Source organism: Danio aesculapii, chromosome 5 (genome assembly GCF_903798145.1).
Source record: "Danio aesculapii chromosome 5, fDanAes4.1, whole genome shotgun sequence".
NCBI lineage: Eukaryota > Metazoa > Chordata > Actinopteri > Cypriniformes > Danionidae > Danio > Danio aesculapii.
Window position 1 is genome coordinate 62,099,662 of NC_079439.1, and position 23,865 is coordinate 62,123,526.

A 23,865-nucleotide genomic window follows, 5' to 3' on the forward strand; every position below is an offset into this window, starting at 1 on the left:
AAGCTGTTAAAAACTGTTTGCTAATTTATTTGCTACTAATGTATACTAATTATTTTTTATTTTGTAAATAATAGTAATAAAACGTATTACTGACAGTTTAACTGTTTATTTACAATGAAACCGCTCCAGGATGTGTTAGTCCCTTATTATGGTGGGCATATCCCTTATTTTCACATCCCAATGTTGACAGGTATGACATATACAAGTGTGTATGAGTCAATATTTTGGAAAACTAAAAACACTTTCTGAATCTATTAGATAAAGTCAAACCAATTGACTGGAAGCACAATTTTAGGCAAGTAAATAATGTATTAAACTGTAATCTGTTCACCAACTCCAGCTAAATATTTTCTGGTTTCTGGATTGCTTTTGTCAAGAGTTTGATGTGACACTTGCAGCTTAAACCGAAACGAAGCATTAAACTAGATAAATGGATCCTTAATTGAACCCCCAGGCAGCAAATTAACATGCTACTTTTTTTAATCAAATGATATTCATTCTCATTATTTGTTTTGCCCGTGGTGTCGACCCTCCGATGCGTTAGCCAGTGTACGCATTTAAAAGTGGTACATCAAGTTTTATTTGACTGACTTCTTCTACCTTTTTTTTCTCTCCCAGTCGATTTTTGTGTTTTAATGACATGCTTTTATGTAAATTACGGATATTAAACAGGGAGAGATCACCCCTAAAAGATGAACATTTACTCTCCATTTATTCAGCCTTATTTAGTTCTTAATATTAACCAGTTTTGTTTTTCTGTTGAACACAAAAGGAGATATTTTGAAAAATGTTAGGCCATTTGCTTCCATATTAGTACAATAAACTACTATTGAAGTCAATGCTTTCCAACATATTTTAAAATATCTTCTTTTGAGCTTAACAGAAAGCTCATTTAGCTGAACTATCCCTTTAAATACAACTCTTCAGTTTCGAAGTTAAAGTAAAGCATTTATTGGAAGGGCTTGAAAGCCTGTGAAGATAAAATTGTGGGTTGATCTATCAGCGTTTACATGTTTTCTGTGAGGCACCTCTGAACACTCCATCACTTCATGACAGCTAAATTTAGGGTTGTGTTGTCTATAAAAGTGAGTCATTCAGATCTATATTTATAAAACAAGCGTTCTAGATTTCCAGAAACCAGCAGACACGTATGTTTTGAACTCGTGGCTCAAACCCCCTGGGCGCTTGCTTTTCCCTTTTCCTCTTCCACATGCTGTTTTCCTTTCCCATCATGCTTTTTTGTGCTGTCTTATATCTGTATAAAAGCTTTCTTTTTGTGTCAACGTTGTTGTTTTTTCTGCTCTTTTGTTTTCCGTCTATTCTTTCTTGCATGCACACATCTGTGTCTCTGCATGGCTTGATCTGCATGCTGTAAACTGTTATGGCGATGGCGTGTAGCTTCCTGTTCCCAGATACAAGAAGGTAAGTTACGCTTTATTCACAGTTACGCTTTATTCATTCCTCAGTCTGACCTGTCCGCCCTCAGTCGATTCACCCCAATATCAGGGATTTACTCTGACATGTACAAGAAATATTGACTACTTTATTATAAACTTTATCCACTTGTTAAGTTGTGATGAATTGCGATACTGTTTCCTGGCCTACGCCGTTTATGACTCCTTTTTAGTCATATAACACATTAGAGTTATTTTTTTATATATATAAAATCGGGGTGTACACAACACTGTCTGGACATGCTGCATCACAGACATCAATATTTTAACAATTCATTTAAAAAATTAATCACTTTCTGATATTAGCCATGGTTATATATATTGCGATTATGAATTTCGAAAGTATCACAGCTTTTTGTAAACGTTTATAAGCCTCCAAATACAGTTTGATTGAGCGCTTGGATCCGGAAGCTGCTTCGTGTGACGTCAGACTTAATAAGCAGATAGAAGCATTGTTTTACATATTTATGCAAGTATGTGTATGTATTTGCACATATAAAGGACATGAACAATAAAATTGTTACATTTAATAAAACAATAAAACACAATTTTAAAATATTCATTAATATATATATTTTCCTTTTTTAGTTGTGAAGGTAGGTTAACCGTTTCATTACTCGTATTTCACTGTCCATATACATGAATGCTTTACATTATTAATAAATAATACATTTTCAATTATTTTATCCTTCTTTTACAGTATAAATATAATAATATTTCTATAAATAAAAATAAAGAATATTTATTTACTTGTTTTTTTTGGGGTACAATGTTGTTATTTATTTTAAATTGAATCTATTTTTTGAATTCTACTAATTTTCACACTTCTAAATAAAGTTACATTTAGATTTGTATAACTGTTTTATAACAATGCATTGTTAAAACCAAAGATAAGTTTGTTTGTTTAATTATAATTTAATGAACGGTTAACAAAGATGAAAAAAATACAGTATCAAATGTATTACTCATTAATAAAAATTAATGTATCTTCATTTTAAAAACCATATATAGAGTTATAGCTTTTACATTTAATATTTTTCATGTACCCAGCTCTCTTTAGTGTGTTTTTCCTTATATATTACATAAACACCAGTCTTGTTGCCTTATTTTGTATGATTGTATTCTATTGATCTCTCATTCTTGATACTCTACCTTGGTTTTTCTGTTAACTTCTATTTATTGGATACCCTATTTAAAGATATTGCAGGGGGAGGGGGGTGCTTGTGGTTAAATTGATATACACTCACCAGCCGCTTTATTAGGTACACCTTACTAGTACCGGGAAGTACTGGAAATATTTCTCAGAGAGCATCACGCAGTTGGTGCAGATTTGTCAGCTGCACATCCATGATGCGAATCTCCCGTTACACAACATCCCAAAGGTGCTCTATTAGATTGAGATCTGGTGACTGTGGAGGCCTTTTGAGTACAGTGAACTCGTATTCAAGAAACAAGTAGAGTCAGGAGTGGCACCCTGTGTTGTCTCCTGCAGCTGTAGCCCATCCGCCTCAAGGTTGGACGTGTTGTGCATTCAGACATGCTCTTCTGCATACCTCGGTTGTTCGAGTGGTTATTTGAGTTACTGTTGCCTTTCTATCAGCTCAAACCAGTCTGGTCATTCTCCTCTGACCTCTGGCATCAACAAGGCATTTGCGCCCACAGAACTGCCGCTCACTGGATATTTTCTCTTTTCTCAGACCATTCTCTGTAAACCCTAGAGATGGTTGTGCCTAAAATTCCCAATAGATCAGCAGTTTCTGAAATACTCAGATCAGCCCATCTGGCAGCAACAACCATGCCACATTCAAAGTCACTTAAATCACCTTTCTTCCCCATTCTGATGCTCGGTTTAAACTGCAGCAGATCGTCTTGGCCATGTCTACATGCTTAAATTCATAGAGTTACTGCCATGTGATTGGCTGATTAGAAATATGCGTCAGCAAGCAGTTGGACAGGTGTACCTAATAAAGTGGCCAGTGATTGTAGTTCATTATATTGTTATTTCAGCCTGTATGTATTATTAATAATAGAATTATTATTGTTTTTTTAAAACACCAGCTCTGTGAAATATCACACTCGCTGGCATCCATTTGTCCTCTACTGTTGGCATTATTCTTTTGGTTGACTCGCTCGTTGTTCCACCGACACGACAGATTAATTTCAATTAAGATAAAGTGCTTGTCCATGTGCAGATGTAAGCATAATCTTTATTAATGGCCTTTTATTAAGTATTTATGATGAATAATTAATCTCAGTATGGTTGATTTTGTGTTAGTATGTAAAGCTACATTCGTCTCTTGAATGGTAATTTCTCTCAGTAAAATACAGAACTTGTGTGTGTGTGTGTCAGTCATTTGTTCAGATGTGAGTGGGTGTGTGTTTATATGCATATGCTCTTCAGTACAGCCAGGTCTCGCCCCCATACATACATTCATGACTGAAGAATAGGATGGATTCATTGCTTTCGCACCCTTGTGGCTAATAATTTATCTCTGTGTCTGACACGGAGCAAAGCAGCTGTCTGTGCGCAACCATAAATCATGTGGAAAGAGAATGAAAGTGTGTGTGGGTGTGCGTGCGGTTCAGGTATTCCCTACAGTGTGATAGCAAAATGTCCCAATAAGGATAGTAATACCCTGATTTAATGAAGAGTGCAGGCTTTTTGTGAGGGTTGTGTTCAGAAGTCAGGTTATAGGACAGAATATGTTTATAGAGTGTAAAAAGCATTGTGTCTATGGAAAGGCCGATCCTTTTGTGTGTGTGTACTTCTGTTAATATGCATTAACCATGACAGTGATTCAGTGCCCTTGATCATGACTTGAGATGCGTCATCTATATCAGTGTGGTCATGTCTAGATCTTCCACTGGCTGTTTTTACACAACTGTTGATTCATTGGTTTGTTTTATTACACTTGTTCACATATATTAAACACAATATCATCCATTTCTTTCTGTAAACAGAATTACATTATTCATATGTGGAAAACTGGGGAATCTGTAATGTTTTTATATAATATTTGGTCACACTTTATTTTGATGGTCCATTTGTTGAATTTACTGTAAGTTACATTGCATCTACATGTCAGCTAGTTCTCATTAGATTATAAGTAGATTGTTAGGTTGGGGTTAGGGTTATTGTAAGTTGACATGTACTTGCAAAGTTTCTTATAGTCAGTTAAATGTCTGCTGAAGGAGAAGTATCAGCAGATATTAAGCAGATAGTCTCTAATACTCAAATGGACCATCAAAATAAAGTGTTATCGAAAATTTGAATAATATTCTTTTTAAAAAGAAGAGCCTTTCATTATTTTTGGCAGAAGTTCTAGAACTATTAGTGCCTTTTCTGTCACTTTTGATTAATTTTATGCACTCTTGATAAATACAAGTATTCATTTCTTCATACAAAAAACATACCAAACCCAAACAATAAATATTTGTCATAGTCCACAACATAAAAATGTACATATTTTTGCTATAACATACATTATAATAATAATACTATTCATTCATTAAAGGTGCAGTAGGTGGTTGTCTTCAGAAGCATTTTTGTTGTGCTGGTTGAAAGTCTCTTCATATTCCAATATTAAGGATTAAAGGGCACCTAGTTTACCCCTTTTTAAGATTTAATATTAATATTATGGTCCTTCTGAGTGTGCCAGTCTACGTTCAGTTCAAAACACAATTGAGATTTTTTTTATAATGTGTTAAGTGTCATTTTGGGGGCGTGTACACAGCTCGCTGTTTTAGGTGTGTGTTGCTTCACATGAAAATTAGCTTCACCGTAACAAGGGGGCGGAGCCAAGAGCTCTCCCGCTTTGTGTTTGGCAACAGACAGGCAGACAGAGAGAAGCAACATGAGTGAGAGGACCATCATTCAGCCATACATGTACAACTCGGACACAGACCAAGCAGAGACTACAAAATCATTTGTATAATTTGTATAGTTTTACAGCCAACTGTGTGCTAGTTTAAAGTTCCAAGCTTATACACCAAGACTAATAACCACGCACACTGGATTAACTTTAACTGAGGCACCGGATGCGCCGCTCAGAGTCACAACATGGCACACCAGACACCAGGCACATTTGCATGTTATTTAAAATGAAACTATTCAGATGGTGCCCTGTGGCGCGGCAGAAATATGAAGTGTCCTGAGTCGTGGCTGAGCGCCGTGGACAGCCGCCGACTTGAGGCACTGTTGTGTGTACCCTGATAGAAACCCATGTTTAGTATTCTAAAATGCATGGCGCTGCGCTTCTGGTGTGTAACCTGCAGGCAAGTTTGTTATTTTATTTCCAATTGAAGGACACGCACGTGAGGCATGCGCTTTCCAGCTGCACCTACTTAGCAGGGAGCTTCTGTGACCGCAAGAAATGCAAACTGCTGAAGTTTAAGGTAGACGCAATGAAAAGTACACATGTTTGCAAACCCACCTAAAGTTACAAACAATGGCTCCGATGAGAGCGATCGTGTGGTGAATGTCGATCTTGTGTTGAGCCAATGAGCCTTACATCTAAAAATAGAGCAAGGGTGCTCCTTTGGTAACATCGCTTTGACTCACACGCTGAAACTGGCGGACATGAAACAACAAACTGAGGATATGGTAATGCGCGCCTGTCAATCAATATTAGTTGGCGGGGGGACCGCACTCCTACGTAAAGTTGCGGTCAATCTAAACACCGTTCCAATTGGTCCACCGTTTTTATGTTGTTAAATTGAAAAAAAATTACTGGGTGTGTTTACATCACCCCAATATGACAGTCTATACACTATATCTACACATATGTCTGTCCATACAGCTTGAAAAGTAGATTTTTCACCATAGGTGCCCTTTAAAGTAAATGATCTAATTGTGTTTATATGTATTTTTATAATCTGGGTGAGGCATAAAACTAAAATATGGTCATCCGATTAAATATTGTCGGGCCGACAATTCCAACAATAGCCCAAACTGTCAGTCAACAAATGTAGATTTGTACAACTGCGCACCTCTGTTCATGCAGATCCACCATTTGTGTGTGCACACAAGCCGTGGTCACATGTACACAAGTGACGGCGGTTAAAACAAATGCTGAATCAAAAAAATGTTAAATCCTAAATCAATATTGGAGTTACTTTTGCACTTTGGCAGAAGGATGACACAATAGCTAAAGTATTTGTTTTAGAGGGGTAATGTTATATTTTAACGCAAAGTTGATGTAGATTGTATTGGATTACTAATGGGTTATTTGCACGAAGGTGTTTTTCAGCCACTGAAATCTTCTGGGCAAGCGATTGATGTGACTATTTTTTGTTTCATAAGGGACCTTTTACAGCATCGATAATGTAGAGTTTTATTTAGTTTAACAACAGAACATCAGTAAATGGCGCTATTCTGCCTAGCCTGCTTTACTGAGCTAAAGTTGGTTTTATATTCACATTTACATTCACATCTTGAACAATTACAACCTGTGACGCACTTCATATATTGTTTACCATGCTACTTTGAATATTTGGTCTCAAATACCATGTAAGTATGGCTTAGTAATAATTGTAATTCCTGCACGCCGCCACCCAACCACTAAGCATACAGTAGCCACCTTAGAACAAAGCACGTGACAGAGTGAGACCAGCGATCTTTGCATGCATGAAATATTGCACATTATGACAAGTTTGGCCTGCTATACATCTGAAAATGTGCTAGATATAATACAATTGTAGTATTATAAAGTACTATAAACTTTTCTAACTGGTGAATGACATGATCTAGTGGGTTGTCTACTGTCATCTTTAATGTGTGCATTCATGACATGAGAAAGCGAGAAATCTATCGGATGCCATTCCAGCCTGAAAAAATAATAACAATATACTATAATAACACATAATAGTAATATAATAATCATTTATTTTCCAGTACTGCAATAATAATAATAATAATACAAATAATGTAATACTGTATTATTATTATTTAGAAGTAGTATTGGTATTAGTCCAGAGTGTGTTGAGACCAGGACTATGGGTGTAGACTTAGGGTGCTTTCACACCAAGACTTTTGTTTCGGAATCTGGCCTGTTTCCCCAGTTAGCGCAGTTCATTTGGCATATGTGAATCCAGCAATCGCTCTCAGATCCGTGCCAAAACAATCGGTCCGAGATCACCTGAATAAGGTGAAACGATTGAAACGAACTCTGGAGCAGATCGATTGTAGTGAGAAAGTAAAACGATCCGAGCCAGGCTATATCACTGTGTATCATGGGTATGTCATAGGCATAAATGCAGCTATATGAAGAGAGAATTATGAGTAGGGCAGGAGGTCATTCCTACCGGTAAATGTGCGTTTCATGTCAAATACGAAAGTGAAAGCATGCTGAACTATTAAAGAGAGCTGTTTATCCGTTAGGAAAACTGACCAAACTGCAGTCTTGGTTTATCTGATCTCTCTATAATGTAAAGCCTATAATGCATAATTCTAGCAAAGGGGGAGTCTTACCTCTGATTTATACTTGGTGACGATGTCTGTGGATGTCACCGTTCAAAATTAAAACGTAGCTTTTCACTTATAGGCCTAATCCCAATTCTACCCCTTACCCCTCGTTTTGCGCGTTCACGCCAAGGGGTAGCTGAGTCCCAATTCTCTTTAGTTTGAAGGCGTAGGGCTAAGGGGAATGGGGTGAATACCCCTTCGAACAAAGATTTTTCAGGACCACACTCGAAACCAAGGGGTAAGAAAATTTCCCAGAAAGCACCAGCCACAACGGCAGTATTGCTGAACCCGGAAGTAAGCAGATTCACAAATTAGTATTTTTTGTCATTATTACGAATTTTTACAACAAACAAGCACATGTTTTAATATATTCATAACCGCGTTCATGTTTTACCGTCATGCTTTAAAAAAAAAAAAAAAACACAAAAAACCCCCACTAAATTTCGCGATCTATAATCCATAATAATAACTCCTGTATACCAGTCCCACAACATTCTGACACTCAATGACACTGGAATACCCTGTCAGAAAAGTCTAGTGGCTGGAAATGAGCTTTTTACAGTGTCTGCTATAATGTTAATGTTGTTTTCTTGTGTTTAGATGATGAATATGGCTAGGGTGTAAATACAAAGTACAGTTACGATCTTATTTGGCACATTAGATTATGATAACTTAATATATGCCTTCTGTTATTTCCTGAAGATAAATACCAAAAAATAGCACAACTGGAATAACTACAGCAGTCATGATCGTCTGATCTCACATGAAACATGAGATCGCGATGACAAATGATGACATGTGCAGGTGCTGTAGTGCTGTCCCAATTCTTAGGAGTACATTTTGAAGCCCTGTCCCTTAACCCTCGGTTGTAAGGCCCAAGGGGAAGGGGTAGGGGTACAAAAATAGAATTGGGATTGGGCCATAATGTCTTGTTGCTCATTGCCATATATTAAAATAATGACGCATGACAGCTGAGCGGGACTCTGCAGTGAAACTCTGACCATGGTGAGGAGAGTGACATGTTTTAGCTCTTTTGGTCCATTTAGAATCTTTGCCGTGTGAAAGCGAACCGCACCAAGTACAAAGTGCAACATTGTAACAATTTTAATCCCCGTTTCGGATCAAAACAGGTGTGAAAACACCTTTAGACAACTCTATCCACACTATCACCATTATGTTACTAGAATAATATTGTAAATATTAACCTGGAGGAGTATCAATTATTTATTCAAATTGATGTGTTCAAAGTGGTTCATTCATCAGTAATAAAACAATTGTACTTTATTTTTACTTATTTTACTTAATTTTAATTATAAATACTAAAACTGAAATTTACTTAATTTTAACTGTTTATTGGATGAAATTGAATGACATTTTATTAAAATATATAATATCATTGTCACGTTTCCGTTCATGGAAACAGTCAGCTTGCTCTTGTGACTTTGCTTAATTAAATACTTTCTTGCAATAATATTGGCCATTTGACTTAGGAATGATGTGAATTCATTAGGCAATGTCACACACTTAAGGCTACTAATTTATCTTTGAGTCTGACATGGAGCAATGCAGCCTCTCTGTGCACAACCATAAATCAGGTAGAAAGATGAAGAAAACGTGTGTGTGTGTGTGCATGGTTCATGTATTCCTCACATTGTGACGATAAAATGTCCCCATAAGGATCGCAAATCTGATTCCCATGCACAGCAAAACTGAGGCGTTTTAAGTTAACCAATGTTAGGTCTCTCCACATTAAACATTCTGCGTATTGAGATGTTACTCTTACATTTATTCTCACTTCCTCCGTGTGTTTTTCAATCCCACCTCCAGCTTGTACTAATGTTTATCCGTAAAGCATTACGAGCACATGGCAATGAACTGTGTGGCTCAATGGTGTTTGGACGGCATTCAGTTCTCACCCATTGAGAGTCATCTGTGCTGGAACCTCCATCTGCTCTCCTGAAACACATTTGATTTCGACCAGCCCTTTCCTTTTCACAGACCCCCCCAACACACACACACACTTTCATTTTTAAGAGCAATAGGATGTTTATCCGGAAGAATAAAGAGGCATAATTTGGCAGATGAAACAGATCTAACTAGTTAGCGCTTGACGGGGAGATAGGAAGGGAAATGTGGTTGTTTGGCAGCAGTAAGTAAAGCGGTATGAATGAGTGGGCTTTCATACATACGCACTCGCTGATGCAAGCCGCCCATCTCCTTTCACACTGGTCATTTCTCCAACGTCTCCATAATTATGATCAACCATCCATTCACAGGCAACACTGTAATCGGACGCCCTATAACGCATTTATTGTTGGCTGCGTGCTCAGGAGACCTTCGTTTGTCTGTTTCACGCTTATTCTGAATAGATGAGGTCAACCTGGGACGCTGCAAACGCTCATTAAGCTTACGCCCACCCGGTTCCAGACAGACCTTTGATGAAGAGTTTAGTTCCTCTGTAGTGAACGCATCCTTTAGAATGGGGCATTTCACCATTGCACCATATTAAATCACGCAGCAGCCGTTTTTCTTTATCGATCTGCTCAGGCGGGCTGGAGTTTACAACACACCGATATGTCACGCAGCACTGAAACGCAGAACAAATCCTGAATTAGGCCTGACTCAACACAGATAACTCGGATCTCGAAACCGTGTTTGTAATGGAAACGTTTTTAGCTGTATTGGAATTGGATTTATGGCAGCAGGGAGATGGGAAAACATAAACGTATGGTGAAAGCGAGGTTTATTTTGTGCTTGTCTTTATTTTCGTTGCGTCAGTTCTCTTGTATGGTGGAGTGGACCTCAGATGCAGCACCTTCAAAGAGAACATCTGCAGTCTCTGCACGCACACACCGACAGGCTCACAAACACAATCACATAGCCGAGCGGACCTGTGGATCTTTGAAAACTGCTTTGTAGCTCGGATGAGACCAGTGCTTATGGGTTGTCCTGTTATAGGTCAGAAGTAGGAACAGATAACTCGGAAGAGTGTCATTTTTTATGATAGAAACACTTACTTCTTCACCAGGTTGACTTCCCAGTCAGTGTAAACCCTAAGTCTGGATTCCTATGTTTTTTCATGTGTAAATTGAATTCATTGTGGCTTTTCACACCAGCAATAGTTAACACTGGGTCATTCCAGAAGCTGGGTTTAGAACAATAATAACACGAGAATTAAACCGTTTTAAATGCCCTCTTGATAAAATCCATTCTCATGACCCATTAGGGACAATATTTGCCTGATGTACCTGACTGTACATCTGCCTCTAGTTTTTGAGTCCATAGAAAACCTGCAAATGTAACTAATAGTTATAGGACCCAGCCACCAGGCTGAACCTTCGATAACTTTTCTACTCAAGCCGTTTTGTTGGTCGGTATTTGCACCTTCACTAGTAGGAACTCTAACTGTGCGTTCACACCAAAGGTGGCGAGAGCGTCCAAGTTCGCTCTGGACACCCTGGCGACAACGCTGTCAGCTTACACAGCGTCGGCGGCGAGAGCGTGAAAATTGGCTACATTGATCTTATATTTAAAGGAGCCGTTACAGCATATCAACAAATCACTTAAATTACTGCATATAAAAAATGTGCTTTCTAGTGTGAAAATGTTGCGTGCCTTTTATCAAATTTATTTAACTATGGAAGATCCAGTTGTTGTATGTGGGGTGGCTTTGCTCCACTTGTCCAATATGTGTCCATATATCTGAAATGTTCTGAAGCAGCAATACTGTTTTCTACTGTTGTTAGTTAGCATAAGATTCCCGTTTAAAAAAAAAACATATGAAGAGTTCAGATGCAAAAAAAAAAAAAAAGTGCCGTCTGAAATTTCCATCGAAAATTAATTTTTTTAGCCTCCTTTGTTTATGTTGATTTATTTCACTTTAAAGACCAGGAAAAGGACTTGTTCTTTGCTATAAAAGTGATATTGCTGAACATACACACAGGGGCCTGATAAAAATGCTCATTTTAGATGACAATTTCAGATGGCATTTAGAGGTTTTTGCATTTAAACTCTTCATATATAACATTAATGCACATCAGTAACTCACTAGTAACTTTTTTTATTTAAGTTCCTCTAAGAAAACATCGTAAATAATTGGAAATTCGGTGAGATTTAATTAAACTGCAATGCTAAAACCCTTGGGAACAACTGGGGTCGGAAACAAAATTTACAGGACTGTGTTCTCTGGACTCCTCTCAAGCAGTGGACTTCTACATTCCTATTGCTTGTCGCTGAACTGCGTCATAGCTCATTACTTTAAAGTTGACTTGATTTCAAATCTCCTCGACACCCACACCAGCAAAGACGTGCCACATATCGTCGCCGGCTCCCATTGAAAAGGAATGACTTCCGGCTACTTTGACGCTCTCGCTGCCTTCGGTGTGAATGTACAGTAACATATACCAGCCGACAGCAACATCAAGTGCACCATTCAACAAAATCAACAACGATGCTGCGTCCCAATTCGCATACTATCCATTTTAAATAGTATTCGAAAATAGAATTAGTATGTCCCAAGCCATTGTTGAAAAGAGTATGTCAAAAGTTCCTGGATGGTTTATTATTTCCGGTAAAAACTTGGTGTAAAAGCATCCATACTCTAACTGCTAATATTGCCCGCAATACCTTGCACATTTGTATGTGAATTGATTAGAACTAGAACTTGGGTAAAAAATGTAAACAACACAAACTACAAACATGGCGGACGCACGAGACCAACCGTCAAGTAGAGAGGCTTCGGTAAAGTTGTTGAATTGACTGTTAATTAATATCTTGCCAACTGAAACATGTTTAAACCGCATTTTCTGTGTTATATTTTATCTGCGACAACAATGTGAACCTATATCAAGATATGTTTGGACATACTAAATTGAACTTCTGAATGCATAATTACCCAAAGACCTGAGGAGATTTCTCTGCATGAAAGACTAACGAATGGCAGATTATCCTGCTTCTGCTTCTCCAATAAGATAGGTAATTAATGAGTGAAAGAAGTGTGGATGATGTGTCGAGATGATTGACAGGGGATATAAGTAATCAAGGAGACGTAACTCTGTTACACACTCAAAAGTATATACTTTTCCTTTACAAAAAAAGTACATACTTTTAGGGTGTAGTAGAAGTATGTGAATTGGGACGCAACACTAGAGATGATGTACACTCATATAAGTCATGCAAATAATGCCTCTTATGGGTGTTACAAACCCTTTTTTTTTTTTTCAAAAAGGTTAATCCATCAAGGGAACGTAACAAAGAGGACACATGAATCAAGTTTTGTCTAAACTAGTAAATTTATTACAACAAAACAATCAAACAAATCATGTGTCACAACTAAGCAAGAATGAATAAATAATCAAACTCACGTTCTCCAACAAGTATACAACACTAACCTAATACTAACAACCCAACAAATAATAAAGCATAGCAAAGTAAGACTTAAGGGAAAAAGGCAGGAAATTAAAGTAAAATGAATAAATTTTGATGGCTGACAGTAAAGTCTCCCCTCTCTGCTCAACGTTGGTCCATATTTATAGCCAGTTTGCAAATGGCGCAACTTGCCACAGGTGCGCAAAGGTGGACCAGACTCTAGGAAACAAACAGTGAGTGACGTCATGATACACGCACAAGCAGGCAACAGCCGTAACAATGGGACACAGTAGTTTGGCACATCTGGCTAAAATATATATTATATTTCGGAGCTTAATTGCTCCAAAATGGTAAATAGTAGAACTTTACTAATCTAAGACACGCATGTTTACCTTTTAGGGTAGATGGAGCACAAAGTTGTAACTTTAAAAGTTCTGGTCCACCCATGTTAGGGTTAGCCCCAAGGAATGATAGAAACTTAGTTATAGGAACTAGCCACTTTGAGTGTAAAACATTATTGAAGTAGCTAGTTCCTATAACTAAGTTCCCATAACACCTAACATGGGTGTTACACTAGCTGACTTGTCGTCAATCCCAGTTGTAAGAGCAACAAATAATAACTCCTAGTTGATCATTTGGAAAAGTGTCTGAAGGTAGATTTTTCTAATGAATCATTTGTTAAACTGCATCCCGATCATCAAAAATACTACAGAAGACCTATTAGAACCCACATGGACCCAAGATTCTTACAGAAATCAGTCAAGTTTGGTGAAGCAAAAATCATGGTTTGGGGTTACATTCAGTATGGGGGCGTGTGAGAGATCTGCAGAGTGGACAGCAACATCAACAGCCCGAGGTATCAAGACATTTGTGCAGCCCATTACATTACAAACCACAGGAGAGGGCAAATTCTTCAGCAGGATAGCGCTCCTCATACTTCAGCCTCCACATCAATGTTCCTGAAAGTGAAGAAAGTCAAGGTGCTCCAGGATTTGCCAGCTCAGTCACCAGAAATGAAGGAAAATGCATTGAAGATGAATCCAGAGTCTTGATGAACTCTGGGAATCCTGCAAGAACGCTTTCTTTGCCATTCCAGATGACTATTCATAAGTGATTTGAGTCATTGCAGAGATGTATGGATGCAGTCCTCCAAGCTCATGGGAGTCATACACAATATTAATTCTTTTTCCACTGCACCATGACTTTATATTCTATACTGTACATTATTTCTGTTAAGAGACAAGACTTTTGTCTAAGCATAGTCAGACCTTACTGTCCTAATTAAATAATTAAAAACAAGGCATGATCAGATTTTATTTTGGTAAAATAAGCGTAATCTAGAGGCCTTTGCCTTTCATATAAACCACTTCTGATACCAAATGATCAACTAGGAGTCATGTTATTATTTGTTGTTCCTAAAACTTGGATAGGTGACAGGACTTTAGTCAGGTAGTGTAAGGTTTGACTATTTACCATTTTGGAGCGAGTAAGGTACAGCCACACGTGTCAAGCTATTATGGCCCAAAAGGGACATTATTTGCATGATTTATCCAAGTGTACATCATCTAGTTGTTGATTTTGTTGAATGGTGCGCTTGATGTTGCTGTTGGTTGGCATATGTTCCTACTAGTAAAGGTGCAAATACCAACCGACAAAATGGCTTGAGTTATAATAGAATATAACTATTAATTATAGTTCCTATAATTACCTGGTGTGAATGCCGCTATTATCTTGTGAGTCCAGGAAGGGAGCACAGAGTCACTAGACTGATAAGCCCAGATTAGTCAGACAGGGAAATTCCTTGGTCCAATGAGGATATCGAGTCCTCCATGTATTTGGACAGTTTTCTCCTTGGTGCAATTTATTTGCTCTTTTGGGACATTTTATGAGAGATTAATAAATAATAAATTTCTCTCCAAGGCCTGACACAACACACCCACTGCATCTTGCTCATTTTACCACACATACTAACACTCTTTCGTGTCTGGAATGGACATTTTGACTTTTGATAAATGGTGTGCAGCATTTTTGGCCAATAATATCAGCCATAGGCATTGATATGAACAATAACACGTTAGTTTAATAACAATTCACACCATTTACCACTGGTAATTATTAATTATTAAGTGTTATGATTTTATTTTACATCCCTAAACCAGCCCAATACCTAAACCCAACTACTACCTTTCTAACTATTAATAAGCAGCTAATTAGTATTTATTGAGCTAAAAATCTAGGTAAATGGTGTGTCAATAGCGTGAATTGTACATTAACATGAAGTGTGACCATATGAACTACTGTTGTCTAGGGGGTAATGGCAGAAATCCCAACTCATTTTATTCTGCATCTGTTTGGTTGTGCATACGGTGCATTTCACAAAGCAGCAGTATAAAAAGAACTTGACATTTTTTTCCAAAACTTTTTTTCTACGTCTTAAAAATCTCAGTCTCAATTTTTTTGTCATTTTTTTTCCAAGCTGCACTAGATTAGACGCTGTTTTTTTGCCCATCACTTCTCCTGCCATGTTCTTTTGCCCATGCAGAGAACTTGTCGAAGACTGAGAGTTTTTCTCACACCCCCTCATGTTCGTTTGTTTTATTTCTCAGGCGCTGATATTGTGTTAAATGCAACAGTGATGCTTATTTATGTCTTTACGTGCTGTCTCCATGTACCCACAAGCTAAACAAAAGTGGAGAGATAGAGGTGTGAATCCCAAGCAAGGCTTTTTTTTTGACAAGTTTAAACTGTATAGCTCACAGAAGCAGAAAATAATTAATTAGGATTGTGATTTTGACAGCCTTTATATGTTAGTCTGGAGAGTTTGGCCCTTTTTCTGGCCCTCTAAAATCTGCTCATCTCACCCATGACTGCACACAGGAGCCCTACCTGAGAGAAAGAAATGCATCAGTGAAGCATGGATACATACCTGTGCTATATTCTGAATCTATATTAAAATCAGTCTGGCCATGGCTCATTTTGGCCTGTGATGTTTAAATGCTAAAATTCAATAGGCCTTCTGACCTAGCTAAAAATGGCGAACGTTGATTAAATACTCTTAAATTCTTAGGAAGAGAAGTGACCTTTTCATATATATATATATATATATATATATATATATTTTTTTTTTTTTTTTCCTAATTTGGCTTTTTTTATAATTATTTTATCGGGTTTTCACCTTTAATGGATAGGACAGTAGAGAATGTTGACAGGAAAGTGTGGGGAGCAGAGAGATGGAAAGGATTGACATAGGACCTCAAGGCGAGAATTGAACTCCGGATTGAGCACTGAAGTACATGTGTCAACGCACTAACCACTACACCAATAGCGCAGACTAGTTTGGCTTTTTTTATGTGACTTTTTATTTCTTTTCTATGATGGCAAAACTGATATTTTTAGCAGCCATTGCGCCAGTGATAAGTGTCAAATAACAATTCGAAATATCATTATAAAATGCTGTTTTGCTGCTTCAGAAACAGTTTTACAGCCATATCACCCTGCAACCCAAGACTGGTTACTCACTGAAGCTAAGCAGGGCTGAGACTGGTCAGTCCCTGGATGGGAGGCCACATGGGAAAAACAAGGTTGCTGTTGGTTAGTGAGGCCAGCAGGGGGACGCTCAAACTGCAGTCTGAGTGAGTCCTAATGTCCCAGTACAGTGAAGGGGACACTTTACTGTCAGTGAGCACCGTCTTTTGGATGACATGATAAACCAAGGTCCTGACTCTCTTTGGGTATAAAAAATCCCATGGCACTTCTTGTAAAAGAGTAGGGGTGTAACTCTGGTGTCCTGGCCAAATTCCCTCCATCGGCCCTTACGATCATGGCTTCCCAATCATCCCCATCCACCAAATTGGCTGTATCACCTATCATGATTGTGAAGTGATTTGGGTGTATGGCCATACATGATAAACGCGCTATATAAACACACATTACTTTAGCAAGGCGACATCTTCTCTTAAGGTTCATAGTTAAGGGGGAAATGTGCTTAATGTATTATAAAGCTTGAAGCGTTAGAATGGGTACTCTGTATCAGCGACAAAAATCCTGATCAGAGCATCCCTTATATATATATATATATATATACAGAAGGCACAGTTTGAATTGTAATGGAGAATCTCTGTATCAGTTACTGAGATTGGAGAGCTTCAACTGTGCATTAAACTGTTGCTCGGGGGGGCTTCTATCATAATGAGAGAATGTCAAAAAGAAACTCGCTATTAAACAAAAATGTCATGTGAAATCTCACCACAGCATGTGGGAGACTCTGAAGCCAGCTGGAGGACAGTTCTGTCCTTTGATGAGACCAAAATGGAGATGTTTGGCCATTCGAATAAACGACATATTTGGCATAAGCCAAACGCTGCACATCAGAAACACACTATTCCCATGGTGAAGTAAGGTGGTGGCAGCGTCACGCTGTGGGAATGCCTGGCAGGCTTGCAGCAAAATAAAGACAAATCCTGGAGGAGAACCTGATGAAGTCTGCAAGACACAGATACACAGGAATGACTGGAAAACATTGTTTATGTCCTGCTGTGATTGAGTCCATATCTCACTTCAACTCTGAAATTGTAGGTGACTTGAAAAATGCTGTTTACTTATGATGTGTCAATGCAGGGACTGAGTTTGAGCTACAATTGGCAGAACTGGGAGCATTTGATACAGTGTAAGTTAGAATCATTGTAATATTCTTGTTCTGTCAGTAAGCCTGAAATTAAAAAAATGAATAATACACAAACTATAATATAACACTAATTATCCAGTGTTGTATCTACAGTAACTGGAGCCTGTTTTTTGGATGATGATTATGTTGTTGCTGTTGTTTCTCCTCCTCGTTACACAGCTTACATAGTGCACAATTACAGAGGTTATATTTATTTTCAGTTCTTTGAGTTAATTTACATGTAGTCATTTAGCAGTTGCTTTTGTCCCAAGCAACTTACAATTGACGAAGTCATTAAGCGACTCAACATGAAAAGGCATTATACACGTATCCAAAGGTACTGATATTGCTTACAGAAATAAGAGCTAGAGTAAGGAAGGTAAGCTAAAGGTTTATTTTTAATGATGTATTCAAGTGCTCACAGAAGAGATTAGGTTTTAGCTGGCAATTGAATAATACCAGTGATTCAACAGTCTTGGAAAGAATGAAAAGGTTCTGGAATTTGATTTAGAATCTCTCTATGATACTAATCACAAGACGGCACTCACTCATTGACTGGAGGCTCCTAGAGGGGGCGTAGACTGTAAACAAGTGGAGGTAAGAGGTTACAGAGCTGGTGGAAGTTCTGCAAGCATGCATCAATGATTTGAATTTGGTGTTTGCTTAAACTGATAGCTAGTGTAAGATGGGTAAGTGTAAGATAACATGTACATCGAAACATGTAAGTGTAAATAACTTGTTCATTGTAAGATGGGAGTCCAGCCAGAAGAGCATAACAGTAGTCCAGCCTAGAAATAATTAGAGCTTTGAAAAGAAATTGTGGAACAATGTCAGTCAGGAAGGCTCTGATTTTTCTGATGCTGTAAAGAGCAAACCTGCATTGTCATGCTGTGCTTGTAATGTAATCCTCGAAGGACATGATTCCTCACTAAATTAGATGGTGATCCCAGCTGGATGGAGAAATGATGTTGAATAGCTGGAGCTGAATATACCAGGGAAGATGAGAAGTTCTGTTTTTGCCAGATTAAGCTGTTGGTGATGATCTGTCATCCATGCCAAGATATCTTAAAGGTAGTGTGAGATCCATGCAACTACCGATGGATCATCTGGCTGAAATGAAAAATAGAGCTTTGTGCTGTCGGCATAACAGTGATAAGACAAACTATGTGCTCGGATGATGGGTCCTAGTGATGTGGTGTAAATTGAGAATAGAAGGGGACCAAGAACAGATCTCTGAGGTACCCCTGTGATGAGCTGATGTGCTTTGGACCAACCCGCACAGTGGGATTTCAGTAAATCCCCATTGAGGAGAGGCTAGATCTGCATCAAAGGCAGCAGACAGGTCCAGTAAAAGCAGAAATGATGATTTAGAACTAGCTTTATCCATCCTGTGTGTGTACATCAGGTTATTCTGAGCAAGACATTTTGAAAAATGTTTGGAAGTTTTTTGTATTTAGTTTAGTTTAATGTTTTTGTTTTGTTTTTTCAGCAAAGCATGTTTGATCATTTTAGCCTCTCAAATCAATACCTGAATCAAATAGATGAAACAAGCCTGATACCTGGCCTTTGTGTGACCTGTGAGCTGAATATTGACTCAAAAAGTCGACCCTCATTAGGCTTGGGCTGAAATTCAGGAAATCGAAAGTTGAAAGGGCGGCACAGTGGCTCAGTGGTTAGCAATGTCGTCCTGGCTGGGCCAGTTGGCATTTCTGTGTGGAGCATGTTCTCCCCATGTTGAAATTCACGTTCACATAATTTAACTTTCATTGCACCCAATGCCAGAGGGAGCACTTGTACAGAAAGTAGTAAAAGTAATTGGTTTACACACAAATATATACAGTTAGGTCCATAAATATTTGGACATCGACACAACTGAAGACAGTTGCTGTTGAGGCCTGGCAGAGCACCACCAGGAATGAAATCCAGTGTCTGGTGATGTCTATGTGTTCCAGACTACAGGCTGTAATTGACTGTAAAGGATTTTCAACCAAGTTTTAAAAAGTGAAAGTTTAATTTATGATTATTATTCTGTCCAATTACTTTTGGACCCTTAACAAGTGGGAGGCACATATGCAAACTGGTGTAATTCCTACAGCGTTCACCTGATTTGGATATAAATACCCTCAAATTAAAGCTGACAGTCTGCAGTTAACGCACATCTTGTTTGTTTAATTTCAAATTGTGAATTGATTGTGATTGTGTATAGAGCCAAAAATGTTAGAATTGTGTCTGTCCAAATATTTATGGACCTAATTGTATATTTTTGAGCAATATCCAACTATCGTTGTAGATTAATAAAGTGCTGATTAAAATTTTGACATTTTAAATAAACATAACGGAAATCAATATGTCATGGCAACAATATATGTTTTATCTGTGCTCTTCCAGCCATGTCTGGTATTTTTATAATAATAATGTATATTTATTACGTAACACTCATTGGCATAGCCCTTATCACTGTATAAAATACTTTAAAACTGCAATTTCTTTCCCAGTACTGGGTTGCAGCTGGAAGAGCATCCACTGTGTAAAACATATGCTGCATAAGTTGGCAGTTCATTCCGCTGTAGTGACCACTGATGAATAAAGAGACTAAGCCGAAGGAAAATGAATGAATTAACAATGCAATTTCAGTGATATGAAGCCACATCAGTTCACAGAATTCACTAATTTCAAAAACTTAATTGACAATAAGCTAAACAGCCTCCTCTGTTTAGTCGAAATATGATATTGTGAAAGCCCTTGTTTCTAACAAGTAGTCAATGCAATACAACATAAACATATTAGTAAATACTGAGGACATATTTTTTTAGTTACTCAAACAATTCCATTAAATAAAAAAAAAGTTTGAACAAATGTATGATTTAATCAAATAAACAAAAATCAAATGTTCAATCGACCCAATCAATATATTATTAAAGGAGAAAAAACAAAGCAAACAAGCTTTAACTTCAACACATTTTAGTTAAAAAAACTCCAGCCCCAGGCACAATACCTATTAATACCCTTCACAAAACAATCAACGGGTGATGAAATATAAAATAAACTTCCATAAAGATATAAATCATGTCAATCACTTCAGAATATACAAAACCAAATATTAATCAAATTTACGCACAAACAAATCGTCATCAGTGATACAAATCATCACACGTTAACGAGTTAACGAGTAGATAACTTTACAATTTTACAGTTTTAGTAGATTTCCCATTTGTGCATTTCTATGGTGTAACTGTGAAGACCAGCTAAAAACATACCCAACACAAGCTCATTCTGGAAACAGCCCTATATACGTTTCTGGAAATTACGAATTATGTAGCCAGAAGTACGTATGGCTGCATTTCGTCTTTAAAACGAACACTACGGGGTGGTATAACACCGTATCTTTTCGCACTTACCAGCTGAGCGCTTACCTCCGGCTTTCCTGCTTTTTGTCCAGTAGCTCGCCATGTACATTGGCGGACTTGAGACGCAGAGAGTAGTTGACCACGACGACGGTGTTCGAGTCCAGAACGTGGGTAAGACAAAAACAGAAGCCAAAAAATAAAATAAACAAATAAACAACAGAGTGTGAATGTGGTAAAGTCTGAAAATGTGGTAAAAATCAGGCGAGGGCTTTTCTTTTTCTGGATTGCTTTTTTAAAAAGGGAAGTGGGTGGTCGGGTCAATCGGTGCTTTTGAAAATACTATTGGTTGGGTTTAAGGAAGGAAGAGGGTTGGTCAGTCGATCGGTCAGTCAGTCAGTCGAATGGCACTCGCAAGAGAGATTTGAGATCTCAAAAAGCGTACACAGCGGCCTCTGGTGGATTTGTGAAAAAAAAAAACCTGAGATGTTTAGCTCCTGAGATGTTTTTGGCACTCACCAGAAATGTATATCGGGGTACGTTTTCAGAATGAGCCTGGGTTACATATATCAGTAGAACCGGTAGTTCACGAATTGTCTTTTGTTCAACACAAATTAAGCATGTTAAACTACCTGCGAGTAGAAACTTTACGATTTTGCTATATTGACAGCATATAATAAAAAGGAACATTTTTTTTTCTTAAACCATTATTTCTTTTCCAAAGTAATACGATTTCATACCAAGCGCCTCTGGAAAGAACCTGAAGCTCTCTCCGCTGCTGCTCTCAGTGGGAATAACCTTGATTTTATTACCACAGAAGCACTTCTGCCTGTTGTTTACTGCAGATAACAAACCCCTTTTTTACAAATCATGTTCCAAAGTTGCATTGCTCAGGCAGCCAAAATGAAAGCAATTATTTGGCCTGCAAAACTAAATCCAGACTTTGCGTGAAACATGTTTCCGTAACCAAAAACATTCCCCTCAAGGGTGCATGGTATTATTCATTAAAACGTTCTGTGATATTAATGAGCCTCGTGATCTACACAGCCCGTTGCTACCTTAGCAGATCTTTCAAAGATTAAGCAGTCAAGCAGAGGAGATGATAGTTGTCAGGAGCTTTTCAATAAGATCGATGTTTGCCTCAAAGACTCTCTGGCAGCAGGCATTTGTATTGATATTTACTCTAAATCCTGTGTATCTTGTAGTTAATTCATAACCTCAAGTTCTGTGTGAGATCCCATGGCTGTTTAAATAGCTCAACAAACATAACTAATACATTGGGCTGAATCTTTTGAGAGCTGATTATTCCAGAAAAGCTGAATGTTATGTAAAAATACAGCATCCATCATTATTTTTGGCACAAACACAATCGCTCCGTTTATTTGAGCATGACTGCAAGTCTAATATTTCTCCCTCGTCCACTTTTTATGGCATGTCCTCATAAAGTGCTTGTGTCTGTACTAAAATGAATGTTAATAGAAAGCTAAGAGCTCCAGGAAAGTGCTCTGCTGTCAAGGCACGCCATCACCTCCAGTCTTTCTAATTAGCTTATTTGGCCGGATCTGAAACTTGATGTCTTTTTTCCAAAAAAAAGCAAAGGGTTTGACATGAATTGGATATCTAAAGCCTGTGGAATCTATCAGGCTGACATGGTGTTTTGTGCTGTTGACTGGATGTCTGAAAGTGGTTGTTTTTCATAAGTCACACACATTTCTTTTCTACTTCTTTCCCCGTCTCTCAGGGACTCAAACCAATGGATCACAATGGGCTGTCAGATCCCTATGTTAAGCTGCACCTGCTGCCTGGAGCGAGTAAGGTATGTGCTTTTCAGCCCGTCGAGATGCATTGTTTTATACAATAATAGAAGGAGGCTTGTAGTTATGTGTGGTTGTCAACCAAGTGGCCTCATTAAAATTCCATGGGGGCCACAGTATGAATTGAAATTATTCAGATTTATGTAGTATTGTTAATCAAATTTGTATTAATATTATTATTAATGAAATATAAATCATCTTACTTTAATAATAAAAAGCATATCCTGGAAGAAATGCATAAATGATTAAGGGAACAAAAGATTTGGGTCCTCAAAACTATTTTTAATAATAGGAAGGAGATTTGCTTTATTTTTTGACAATATATTTTTAAATTAAGGAATACTTTTTAATCAATACTTAAAAAAACTGTGCGTGTGTCCACAATACCAGTAAAGTTTGACCTTGTGGGGACATTTCTTTGGTCCCTATGTGGAAAATTGCTTCCTGTCTGAGTCGGCTTTAAGGAAAAGTCCCATTATAATAACTGTACAAGTGTTTGTGTTTAAGTACATGTACGTATGTGTGGTGCATAATACACACCATAGTAAAAACATTAACATTCATGTTTTGTATTTGTCATAATCACTTGTGGATTTGAATTTTCATTTCAGATTGTGGCCAGTATTAGGGATGGATGGATGGATGCATGGATGGATGGATGGATGGATGGCTATTATTAAGGATGGATGGGTAGATGGATGGGTGGATAGATGGATGGCCATTATTATGGATGGATAGATGAATGGATAGATGGTCAATA

General features: G+C 37.8%; 1 protein-coding gene across 5 annotated transcripts in view; it reads left to right on the forward strand.

Annotated features, from left to right (window-relative positions):
* The window catches only part of doc2b (double C2-like domains, beta), a 460,613-nt gene that overhangs the window by 379,758 nt on the left and 56,990 nt on the right, over nt 1-23,865 (forward strand). For all 5 annotated transcript variants that reach the window (XM_056458622.1, XM_056458623.1, XM_056458620.1 and 2 more), the window contains one exon: nt 23,033-23,107. In XM_056458622.1, coding sequence (XP_056314597.1) covers nt 23,033-23,107 — 75 coding nt within the window. The remainder of the gene's footprint in view (nt 1-23,032; nt 23,108-23,865) is intronic.